The 13,730-nt window shown below is 34.5% G+C and overlaps 1 protein-coding gene across 1 annotated transcript; it reads right to left on the minus strand.

Moving 5' to 3' along the window:
- Positions 1-11,091: 11,091 nt before the first annotated feature.
- Positions 11,092-11,298, minus strand: LOTGIDRAFT_79121 (hypothetical protein; the record flags this gene model as incomplete). Its single annotated transcript, XM_009063590.1, has 1 exon — positions 11,092-11,298. A coding segment is annotated over one exon (207 nt), but the record flags the coding sequence as incomplete, so codon positions are not given.
- Between the last annotated feature and the right edge of the window lie 2,432 nt (positions 11,299-13,730).

Consider the following 13,730-nt stretch of genomic DNA (forward strand, 5'->3'; position numbering starts at 1 on the left):
GTATTTCTGATGTTGAGTTATCTAAGATAGGTATTTCCGATGTTGAGTTATCTAAGATAGGTATTCCTGATGTCCAGTTATCTAAGATAGGTATTTCTAATGTTGGGTTATCAAAGATAAGTATTTTTGATGTCGAGTTTATGTAAGATAGGTATTCCTGATGTCGAGTTATCTAAGATGGGTATTTCTGATGTTGAGTTAGCTAACATAGGTATTTCTGCTATTGAGTTATGTAAGATATGAATTTCTGATGTTGAGTTATCTAGGATATTATGAATTTCTGATGTTGAGTTATGTAAGATGGGTATTTCTGAGGTTGAGTTATGGAAGATAGGTATTTCTGATGTTGAGTTATCTAAGATGGGTATTTCTGATGTTGAGTTAATCAAAATCTCGACAAAATCGAGAATGAAAATGATATAGAAGTGGACTCCTCCAAAGAGAAGTACCATCAGGTGTTTCGAAAAGAGTATGCGTGGTTTTCTTCGCGCGCGACACCCGCTACTGCTTTATAGGTTAACATCATGATACACATTTAGTTAGTATAACAGTTATCAGATAATCTAACCAAACCAACAACTACCATTCGACAACCCATCACGATCAGAACGAGTTTAGAAGAATGAAGAAGATCGAGTAACTCATGTTACTACTACACCCAGGGCCGAGTTTAACCGCCATGTCATTCGACCCGACCAGATTTCACGAATTATCAACAACCAAACCAACAACACAGAATCATCCGATTTGAACCAATCTAACTACCAACTACTACGACTACCATCAACTACCTAATTTGCGATATCAACATCCGCTGGAAGCGTACATTAATTTGTCATCTACCAACCAACCAACCGATACACATTCAGATTAATTTATGCTTATGCCTGACCAAACAAATCACTAAGAACAAAGCCCTACACTGAGTCCACTGCAGACGTGCTTTATGTGCTGGACGTCGAAGGGTGTCTGCGGAAATTCATCTGTAGTAAAGTTCTACTGATTGCATTATTTCGTTTTTTAATATTTCCAATCCCTATATATAGTTCGTAGAATTTTAATTTCATAAACAATACTGCAAGGCTGAGCCTTACAAAGTCAACATATATATAACAGTAACATGGTTTCCAAATTTTATCATGATAGTGAAGAATATTTGTTCCTACATTCAGTAATATAATTATGGTGGCTCGAGTGAGATTTTACCACTATCAAACATTTCATACTTTTACACAAATTCCTTCCAGTGTATAGAAGATATCTACAAATACTCTCTTTCGTATGCAGATGATCAAGCACGAAATCGTAGATTAATGGGCTTAAAATGAACTAATGCATTTTCAATAGACGAGATCACCATGGTTATTATCAGAAACAGCTCAAATTGTAACTTAATCTTCACTGTGTAAGAATGTATATATAATATCATATTGGTAAAAACTGTTGATATCATCATTTATTTTGTTTTGATACGGACATGCAGGCTATTCGGTGTCGCCCTACAATGAAAGAGAACACATCTTAAAAACTCATCGATGGGTCCAATTGTTCACTTCAAAGGTGGAAATATATCGTTAGTTTTACCCTTTGTTTGTATACGCTCGTTTACAGGTTCGGGCCATTTATGAGGAATCGCAGAGTAATATTCCATGATAAAAAATCAAGGAAAAATGTTAGTTTTCACAAAAACTAATTATTTATTTTATAATGAAAGTCTATTTTTATGACAAAAAGATTTAAAACATTATTCTAATTGTTGAGCACATCCATTGGTACAAATGGTATATTCTCTACAAATTGTTTATGATTTATTTCTGTCATATACCGGGATTATAAACTCGGAAACATAATCCCATTTCATTTCCATTACAACCTAGTATGTTTCTTACAATCGATTTTATCAAATCAATGTTTGAAATATTATGTCCTAAGCTTTGAAACCCTCTCTGATGTCTCTATGACGAATGAGGGGTACTCAAGATTGATAATGTTCTCGAGATGAGTGCAAAGACAGCGTTTATTCATTCGGCAGATACCGAACTATGATATCCTTTTCAATCTAGAATAATCCACCCTCTGATTCTGTCAGATTTTGGGCTTTTTGATATTGATATCAATTCTCTTTCTTCTTAACTCTTACTTTTTTATTTTACGTCAAATGAGTCTGATACTTTTGATGTCAAAGATTTTATTTGGTCTTTACATTTAACATCGTATCACAAATACGGGTTTTGACATGGTCCTATTAACCTGTATTAAACTAAGCTCACTACATTTCGTTTTGTGGGCGTAAAAGGAATATTGGAGCTATTTGAATCTGACCAATCAGATCGGTATCAGATGGAAATCGGGTCATGTAAACAAAACACAACATCGCTTTACTACATTCTTTCCAAAGTAAGGTTTGATTTTCTCTCGGCTTCAACTCTTTACCGAAAATCTTACTCAATTCTGTACCGTACGTATTAATCAATATATATAATGACACGCTGGTTTCTTTTTGTTTACATTCGGAAACAAAGCGTCATAACGAGTGATTTGTTTTAATGGCTAAAATTGCTACCAATACAGTAGGGCCAATTTTGGTTAGACAATATCTATGAATACGTAATTTGTTTTCAACTGTAATACCACGGTCTCGAGGAAGTATGACGAATGGGGATGTGGTTTGGACACGATGATCGCATCCTTGCTTTAAAATAAAATCTTAATAATTCCCGAGGTTACATAGTCAGAAATGAGGTGTTAATGATAATATTTTATTGATTTTTAAGTAAAACTATATACTTGAATACAAGAAAATCATCCGATTGATTGTAATAACATATTTAATCTCTGATTAAATAATCTCTTGAAAAAAGCTTAAAATCGGTCAATTCATCCACGTCTGAGCTAAGAGGATGTATAGCTCTCTTAATTTCGTTGCCTGCAAATAATAGTACACTATAGGTAAATAATTCATTCACCATTTTCACTCATTTGTGCATGTTACGCTACAAAGCAAAAGCATACTTCGACATTCTTGCAAAGAGGGTGCAAGTAAGGACCAGATCGTAGACTTCTCTCATGAAATGATGTACAGGCTATGTAAAATGCGTTAACAAATCTCTTCTATAGTCTCAAGGCATTTTCTATTATTTGCTGTTTCCACATGTCCGATGCAAGTAGATAATAAAAAGTCACTGGCTCCATACTTGCATGAACAACTTTAAAGCGCAATAAAGTCAACGATCAATTCCAAAAGCTGTGGGCTTAGGCTGAAATATTCATGTGAAACAAGTAGAGGCAGTCGGTGGTTATTTGAAGAAAAGAAGGCAACCTGTACTGTAATTTGAACATAGATTTGACTATTTATTTGGGACGACGCTACTTTGAAAATACCAAAATGTTACAACCCCCACAATACTTATACACATTCCCCGTTGGAGGGGTTATATACTTGTCCTAAAAATTGCTATGAGCATTATAAATCAAACTTTAACCAAAACGTTGGCCCGAGGCTGATGGCCTATATTATTATTATGTTTGCATATTTAAAGCAGAGGTTTTCATCAACTTGTATGAAAATAGGTGCAATTGTTGATTGCTGTGTAAGATAGAAAGTTTTATGCTTTAAGAAAAACTTTGTTATATAGTACCTGATGTGTACCGTGATTGGCAAGCTATATTTTATATATATTTTTTTTTCAAATTTGTATTTGCATCATTCAAATTTCCAGTCTCGGTTGATGCTGTCTGTATTTCCAGAAAAAAAAAATATTAAGTTATGACGTCACCATGGTTTAAACATGAACTATCCTCGTTTATACCTTAAATGTGCATCGAATATGCAGATGTATCTTTAATGTTTAAGTGTCTCCATTCTAGTGTTTTCTTCAAAGAAGGAGATGGAATTACAAAATCAACTTAGTGCAATAATATTATGGCATTTTTGTCTAATGATTGCTCAATATTATAATGAAGCCCCATGAGAAACAATTTGATAAATGTCGTTCTTAATGTGTAGGTGTTTAACACACTTTGAAAATATGACTTGTAAGATTCAATCAATGTAGGTATTCAATTTATATAATAAAGATTTGGATCGACATTTGTGGCATTAAAATTACCTTTAAGTGAGCTGATAAAAGTATCCCTTTATAATTGGTGAACAATGTCTCCATCCAGAAGGAGAGTGTCTGATGTCATATTATTCAATATTCGAGCTCAATAACCAAATTTGAATAAATCATTGGTGATAAGACGAAACCTATTTATTGCATGAAATACGTGATTGAATGAAAAATAAATTACATTGCTGAAAATGCAGTATATATATATAGATTATGGGGTTCATAGCCAACGTAATTGTAATAACAATATATAATAAAAAAAAAAAGTAACTCTATAAGATAGCTTGCCAGGCAAGGCAATATACGGCCACTGGCAGCTTTGATTTTAAATAAAATATTTGGCAGTACAGTAACAATTACCAGTATGATATATTCAATCTTCAGACATACACTTCTTTTGAACTTTTTGAGGCGATACTAAATAATATTTTTCTGATTTTCAATAGGGTTCATCCTTGGTGATTACAAACACTCATACAATGTTTCATCTAAATCCGTCAGGAATTGTGTCTAGCTAAAAATTGAACGCGTTTTCAAGAACAAGGGCAGTAACTCATACTAAATATTGTGCGATTTTTCTGATTTTCGATAGGGATCATTCATGTGTGATAACATTCACACCAAGTTTCATCACAATCTGTCAAGAATTAAGCCTTCTGGAGTGTTTAGAGACCTAAACTTGAACGCGTTTTTAAGAACAAGGGCAATAAATCGTACTAATTATTTTTCGATTTTTCTGATTTTCAATAGGGTTCATCCTTGGGTGATTACATACACTCACACCAAGTTTCGTCAAAATCTGTCAAGAATTATGCCTTCTGGAGTGTTTACAAACTAAAAATTGAACGCGTTTCGTCAAAATCTACCAAGAACTGTGCCTTCTACAGTGTTTGCGAGCTAAAATTGAAGGCGTTTTCAAGAACAAGGGCAATAACTCATACAAAATATTTTTCGATTCTTCTGATTTCCAATAAGGTTCATCCTTGTTTTGTCAAAATCCGTCAAGAACAAGGGCAATAACTCATACTATATATTTTCGATTCTTCTGATTTTCAATAGCGTTCATCCTTGGGTGATTACGAACACTCACACCAAGTTTCGTCAAAATCCATCAAAAATTTCCTTCTATAGTGTTTACGATGTTTACGAGCTAAAAATTGAACGCGTTTTAAAGAACAAGGGCAATAACTAATGATTTATCGATTCTTCTGATTTTCAATACGGTTCATCCTTTGGTGATTATGAACACACATACCAGATTTTGTCAAACCCGTCAAGAATTGCGTCTTGTAGAGTGTTTACGACCAATTGCGGACGGACGGACGGACATCGGTGACGGCAATATTCCCCCCCCCCCCCCTTCAACATTTCATGTGGGCGTATAAAATATCATCTTTAAAATGATTTATCTAAATTCAATGGATTGAAACTGATCTTAAAATCGATGTTTCAATCAAGTCTTGGATAAACGGAAATGGTAAGAAATTCGATACAGTCAATGGATACCACGTTCGTGTTATTACCATTTCAATCAAATAATCTTAGTCGGGTATATACGTTCTCAAGACAAGAAATGAATTAGTCGCATCAAGATTGATACTTGTACATTCATATTCTGAGCTTTTTACGATTCGAGATGGATTAGTCGCCTGAAGAAAATAACTGATCATAATATATCTATTTGAAGAGATACAGAATAAGCTGATTATCCGATTGTGCCATCACTGTTCTTTATGCTTTATGAGGTAGTCTATATCACTCTGATGTCATTGTATAGTAAGCTGGTATTCAGCTTTTAGATAGTGTTTTTGATCGACGTAATGCCATCACAAAATTTGCAAACCAAGATACCTTAATCCAAAAACATTCAATAAAGGGTTATCTAATGGCAATTGATGTTTTTGAATTGCAAATAACAGAGTTTTCCAGCCAGGACCTTTGATTTTTTTTTAATTTACTTGGCATGGTTTCGTATTTATTTTAGAAATATCGTATGTTCTCGCTGTGTTCTGATGCTTTTATTTCAGCTGACCAATTTGAACAACTATGTAAGATTCAGTATGGTAACCTGTTCTCTAGTTGACATCCAATTTGAGTTTTGAACATATGTTTTGGTTGGTTTTCCGCCACGGAGAAAAACAAGGTACGTTTTGGCTTTGACATAACTTAACGCAGAATCCTTTAACGCAGGTAAAGTAGCACTTCTTGGTCATTTATCGTGCATCTGCGACAATAAATTACCCTTTTCGGACATACAGAAAATTTAATGGATTTTTTCCAATTTTTTCCAGTAACAATAAAATCAATCTAGTTATTGTGGTAACGGAATTCAAGTGTAAAAAGTAATTATAACGGAGTGGAGATATCACTTGAGGCATCGTCAAATCACTAATCAACTAAAAGTCAGATTTATTGATGAGAAAGGTTTTTATTTATCTATCACGTCTAAAAACGAGACATTGCCATCAATAGTTTGATAGAAATTACACCCATGGCTGCCTACCTCTCGTTTACAGATTTGGTATTCCTCTTAGTGCAATATCAGTTCCTTTCAGTTTGGCACACTGAATCGAAAGCGATTACTTTATTCAAGTATATGCGTGTTTTATTTTATTTTACAGCATGAAGACAGTTTTCATTCCATTCACTTTTAACCTAGTGTGATAATATTGTAATGACTTACTTGATTGTTTCCTTCATACTAGAAGTATTGTATTTGAATAATGTATTGCATATCCAGAATCTTGATGTAGTTTTACATGAAGCTTAATGCAAAATATAGGAAGTCTGATGTTCTAGAAAGAATCAGCATACATTTAAAAGAACTAGACAGCATCTGCCGTATTGTTAATGAGGGCAAATAACAAATGTTGGAGTCATGATATATTAAAGGGGCAAATCGGCCAATCGTTTGACCAATCATACTTTAGTCTCAGAAACGTTTGAATTGTAAGTGTTGGTATTGCATGCCACACGTCTTGGGGTCTAATATGCAGCGATAGTACAGTTTAAAGGGTGGCGTCAAATGCGTTGTTCTAGATCTCTTGTTCTAGGTCTAGCTTAAAATGAATGAAAACTACTAATACTGATGAGGTTTTTTTTCTTCCACAAACATCAATACCAGTCATCACCATTACTAAACTACGAACAGATGAATATTCGAACATACGAACAGACTATTGACTGTAAATATAACATTACAGGATAAATCATGGTATAAAAAAAACTAGTTCTGTACATATAAAAAGTCACTCATGCGTAACGGCTTATCCAGTAGACCTCCATCGCGCACATGTCATAGGCCACATAAAGTCTTAGGTATTACACCGTGAGAGTCCCAATACATAATGACAGTAATTTACGTAAGGAATAAATTGTTAATTTTTGCAATACGGTGTTTGTATACCTTCTATTCTTATAAATCTTTCTTGTTTCTTTTTCATCCTTTCCGGAATTTTCTAGTTTTCCTCTGATTGGCTCAATAATTACACCCGGTTAGGGACAGATAATTATGATAATACTTTTAAAAACATCAGACTACAAATAACGCACTAAAAAGAGACGTTTCTATAATATTAGGCTTACAAGTTGCATTTGAGATCAACAGTAAACAAAGCCAATAAGAGTTCACAGATCACCGTCAAAATTTGGGCCTTCACACCCATGTCTGTCCAAAATTATCCGCGTTTGAAAGTTAAAATGTCGACTCATCATTTCTCTGCCATTATCCAGGGTCATCTTTTACTCGTTCCCAGTAGATCTATTATAGCTGGATTGCTTGTCCTGTAGAGTGTTAGGTGGGAAGAGGAATTAATCTCGAGGATTAAGTTAGTAAGCATCTAATTGAGATTTGACTTAAACGTAAACCCGTATTAATTGAATGTCATGCCACCCACTAATTACCTGCAGGCGGAAGAGGTGGAGATTAAAAGAAGATAAAGCATCAACAGCAGGTGTTATCATGGGCCGAAGGTGAGTTTCCATTTTAACCAATTTGTGTAATCTGAAGACTAGAACTGAATCCAAATAAGTAGAGTATAGTTTCGTTTCAACAATATCCTATAGATCTTCTCGAGAAATGAGAATTCTTTGCATGATTAGGGGAAATTGCTATTATTATTTAAATTATTATTATTTTGATTCCTAAAATGAATTTTATCCGAGCACGCGGTTTTTCAAATGCCCTCAAGTCAGTCATCGGCATTTCAAGATGGTAATGTGTCAGTAAAAGTCCGCCTCTTATAGTGGTATTCACAATGTTATAAAATTTTCCCATGTTCAAAAGGTGAATATTCGCAGGTAAGTTGTGATAACGTTCTTTTATTTCATTGCTGTTCTTTCATTCTCGAAGATATTATTGGCGGTATGTGCGACTCAATTAATTAGCGTATTTGGCCCCCATGTCTTCAGTGGGCGCCAAAAACCCTCTTTTAACAATTGTCAGCAAAAGTCAGCAATTGGCACAGCAGCGCCCCTCTATTATTTATTATGATTTAAGATATTCAAAATGTTATAAAAACTAAATAAATTTTTCAGAAATCTGCCGAATTTCATGTTTTACAACAGAACATTTATGGCCAAAGCTGGAAGCATTATGTCTGAAAAATGACTTTGATTTTGGTACGCTGTGCAGTCGAATTTTTGAATTTTGCAGGAGCATTTCCAAAGATATAGTAAAAATTTGTCAATTGGCCAACATTTTGATGCAGATGAACCTGAGAGTATTGAAATCGATAGACCCTCCGCACACAGACATTTCTAAAAAAGGGGCGCCAAAACCCCTCTTCTAACACTTGTCAACAAAAGTTCGCAATTGGCACAGTAGTGTCCCTCTCTTATTATGATTTAAGTGATTTAAACTGAAGTGATTTAAGTCATTTAAACTAGCAAACTAGTTACATGGAAGCTCTTCGACAGCTGATTACACCTTTTCTGCCATGAAACGAGTCAAATCTCGAATACTTCCTACGCAGTTATGACCGGTGTGGCGCCAGACAGGGTATGCTTCTAGACACCTGATACCACTTTTCATAATGAAATACTTCCTCATTTATGACTGTTTCGCCAATATGTTTTTTTTTTTTGGATTTTGGGTTTCGTTTGCGCCTCGGATCGTTAGTACTTGGTATATTTACCCTTCGTTGCGCAGACCGATAAGAGGGACTGCTGCTGATGACATATAAGCGGCAGATTTGCTGGTTACTACGATGAACAAATTGGCAAGGGCCCTTTTTCGCGTTTGGCATTATTGACTAACATGTGTTTAAATGTTTTATTTATATTGGATTGTACAGAAGTTTCCTAGGGGGCGCCAAAACGATTTCTGTCCCTCCAGCCAATTTGGAGCCACCGCGCCTTGATAATTAGATAAGGGAAAAAAGATTCAGTAGACCGAACTAGTTTTATGCTCAGTAGAAAGATATTCTCATTGACATATTTACAGACTTGCTGCAGTAGGAATTGCGTTTAATCAGAAACAATGTATCATTTTAAATCAAAGAATTCACATGAAAAAAATATTCTAAAAGATAATTTCAAAACTATAAAATAATTCCAAAACAAGATTTCTAAATATGACAACGATTCAAATCAGTTTATTAAAGTTTTATAGAAGGATATCTTACATGACTAGGAAGACTTCAGATTGTATTGAAGTTTAAAATGGAGTTTTACGTCCTACTACATATATTGAAGTTTAAAGCTAAAAGAAATAAATACGAAGATGTCTAGAATTTGTTTGCAAATGCAGCTCTGTTCTCTTGGTTATAAGTAGTAAATTATTATGTTAAAACGCATGGTTCGCCATTTTCGGAGGTCAATTGTGCCTTAGTCTCAGAAAAGAAAAATGTTCAGCTGTGATGGTATTTGCGACTAACAGTTGAAATTTGAGCCTTCTTAGCCATGTATATCAATAATTATCTGTGTTGGAAAGTTTGACGACGACGCGCGTTTTTCAAGACTCCCCATTTTGATGAACGGTTGATAACACAATGGTCGCAGTCCCTTACATCTATGCACAGCTGCGAAGAAAAATGTCTGGATGTCACAGACATCAACAAGACGGACGGATATCCAAATTGAGAGAAGATAAGCTTGTGACGGAAATAAAAAAAAGTGAAATTTTTTGTTTGAGGTATATTTGAGGGAATTATGGGATTTTCACACTATTTACATATATGCAAGGCCCAAATCAACACCCGAAAATAAAGAACCATGCACTTAAAGGGTGGCATTTCCGCCATGTAGTGTTGACATGTGTCGTTGACAAAAGAAAAACAGTTGAAATATCTTGGCTCCTTTAAATATCACAGAACACAGACATTGTTTCTGAAATTTGGTCTCTATTAAACAAACAAAAATATTGAGCATTGATCTCGCCGATAGATCTATATACATGTCACTTGGGGAGATTGTCGGAACCATCCGTTTCATAATTGCACACATTCGCTTATCTGCGCTTTTAACTAGTTGCATTTAAATTTATTTGTTCAGTCCGAACAAATAGGAATACAAAATGCGGATATCCAGTATTACACAATGAATAATTACTGGCATACTACCCAGGTGTATGTGGTGTCAAATTATTTTTTTCCAATACTTTTTCCACATATAATTTCACTCTTACACGTAATATTGATTGAGCAAAGGACAAATTTTCATTGTTGACAAATCACAGCAGTTAACACTCAGATTCTCTGGTCAATTGACAAATAGAACGCCGTCACGTATCGCTATGAATGCTCCCTGACATGCGAAGTCTATCAATTGGCATGAGTTTTTGTGGTGGATATGAGAAATGGTTAATCCTATAAGGAGTGTAACCATCATGAAATTTCCGTCTTTTGTCTTCTATTAAACAACAATAAACATTTTTCTTTTCTACTCGTCCACATGGTTTGATATTTAAATGATCGTCCGACGACTGTTGTTGAAGGCTACGCCTGCGTTTACATCGTTCAAATGACATTTTGAGTCCTGCTCGAAATTTTGGGCTCATCCAGATATAGATGATGGGATTATAACAACTGTTGCTCATAGCGAGCCATTGGAATAACATCCATAATACTGGCATGTGGGGGTAGTTGTAAATACTCTGGTCATGGTCGCCTGCTATGGTTACTGTATGTATTGGAAACCAGCATAAAGCATAAGAAACAACCACTGTTATCATCATTCTTATCATCTGAAAAGATACAAGATAAAGCGTTATTTTATGTTAACTCAATAAAAAAAATCCATACGATCCAAACACTGTAAACAAAATCTTTGTTAACGCCAAGCTGATGATTTCAAAACTCCTTCGTTGTGAGCAAAACTTCTGCGCCGGGCTTATATACCAAGAGAAAATATCTGCCACATCTTTCATTAAAATTATATATTTCGAGTCGTGTTTGTGGTTTCATAAGGAACGTTGATCTGGACGTCATGATTATCTGTATCATTCCTCCTTCCCCACCCCTTACAAATGTAAAACAGATAAGTTTCTGAATCGACAAACGGTACACAGCTTTGCAACAGGAGTCTTTTTTTCTTTCTTCAAACCCTAACAATGTTTTTCAATTCTTAAAAAATATAACTGCATCGTATGTTTTATTCGTTTACCAGGAAGATGTGCTTTCTTTCTCATTATCAATATTTATAGCATGCCACCTGCCTCTCTATCACGACTATAGGAGACAGAAAATATAAGATAACAATCTCAATATTTGTCTAGAGACTTCGTTGACCGAGGCTGACTGTGGGGTGATTATTTCATATATTCATATTGCTGATTAATGAACATTTTTTCATATGAACATATATACAACGGGGACATTATGTCTTTCGTCTTCAAACTTATATATGGTATCAAATTGTTTACAATATTTTACATTGAATATTGCATCTGCAATGCATTGTATTTTACATTCCCACATGTTTCATATATCTTACTTCAGTTTCATAGACGAAATTATAATGGGAATTTGGTGTAAAACATTCCTCTCTAAATTACAATACATGAAGAAATTATTGTCTGTTTTAATAATCCTAATGGTTTTTATTCCACTGTGATATTTTCTCTTTAGAAAAGAAACGGTGAATATGTTTTTTTCCCAAATGCTATTGTAGTAATTCCTAATAGAGTTAGGACAGTTATAACCTAAAAACAAAAAATTGTAGAGTCTTAATCCCCAAACACTAACAATAGTACATATACAGTTATGTAACCTATATTCGTGTATATAAGAATTCAACACCAAACTTCGTCAAAATCAAAAAACGAAAAAAAAAAAAATTTTATGTCAGAGATGTTTCTTCACATATTCAATAAAATAATTAAAGTTAGTTTGTTTCGATTTTCTTTATGAATCTCCCACTTTGACCCATATTTCATATTTTCGTGTACACCTTGTATGGGTATCCAGTGGTATAATTATCATTTCTTAGTATTTATCTTTAATATCAATTCATTATAACTAGTGACAATTATTTCGTAGAACAATGATTTGAAAAAAAATACTGACTGTCAAAATAAGATAAGTAAAACGTAAGGGTAATTTATTGCTAAAATCCATTGAAACAACATAAGAATATGGCCAACATTTTGGAACAAGTTTCATTGCAGAAACATCAGAGAACATCCCCATTTGTTGAAAGCTCCCCCCCCCCCCCTTTTATTTTTTTCCTTCCACTTTTCTCACTTTCTTTTTTTTTTCTTTTTTTTCAGGTCTCCTAGTTTTCCAACAGATAACAGATAATCTAACCTAACCAAACCAAACCAACGACTACCATTCGACTACCAATCAACAAGAAATACCATGATCAGAACGAGTTTGGAAGAATGAAGGAGATCGAGTAACTCACGCCACACCATCCAGGGCCGAGTTTCACCGCCATGTCATTCGACCCGACCAGACCTAACGAAGAATCAACAACATCAACCAACAACACAGAATCATTCAATTTGACCCAATCCATCTACCAACTACTACGACTACCAACAACTACCTAGTTATGCGATATGCGATATCAGCATCCGCATGACGTTAACTTGTCAACTACCTACCTACCTACCTACCTACCTACTTGGAACTCCAATTACAGCTTAGGATTTTAAGGAAATTTGGCCGATAAGAAATGGCATTTGGTAATATCTTAAATCCGCCATTTTGTATACGTTAGAAATAGATAATAAATTTGACATTGCTTTGAAAAAATTCTGCAGACTGACGTTGTAGAGGATAACCCATATTTATGAAAACATGCAAATGCGGAGGTCACGCGAGGCCGCACATGTCAATTATTGATCATTTCAGGAGATGCACGAAATTAGGTTAGTACGAAATTAGTTTTGTATAGGCTACATACATACCATGAAACCTCTGTAGAATGGAATATAAAGGTTAAATTATTGCTAATATATGTCCTTCAACTTATTGCAAATTAAAAATATTGCTTATGAAACCAGTTAGGTTGAAGCTGACGTTAACTTGTCATCTACCTATCAACAGTTGTTAGGGTCTTAACCTTGGATATTTATTAACTAAGGATCTGCGGTCCTATACCATAACTGCAATATTTGGTCAATATATTAAGGGGAACATTTCTTCAGATTTTGGTCTGACAATCAGGGAAATT

The sequence above is a fragment of the Lottia gigantea genome (assembly GCF_000327385.1).
Source record: "Lottia gigantea unplaced genomic scaffold LOTGIsca_59, whole genome shotgun sequence".
NCBI classification, from domain to species: domain Eukaryota; kingdom Metazoa; phylum Mollusca; class Gastropoda; family Lottiidae; genus Lottia; species Lottia gigantea.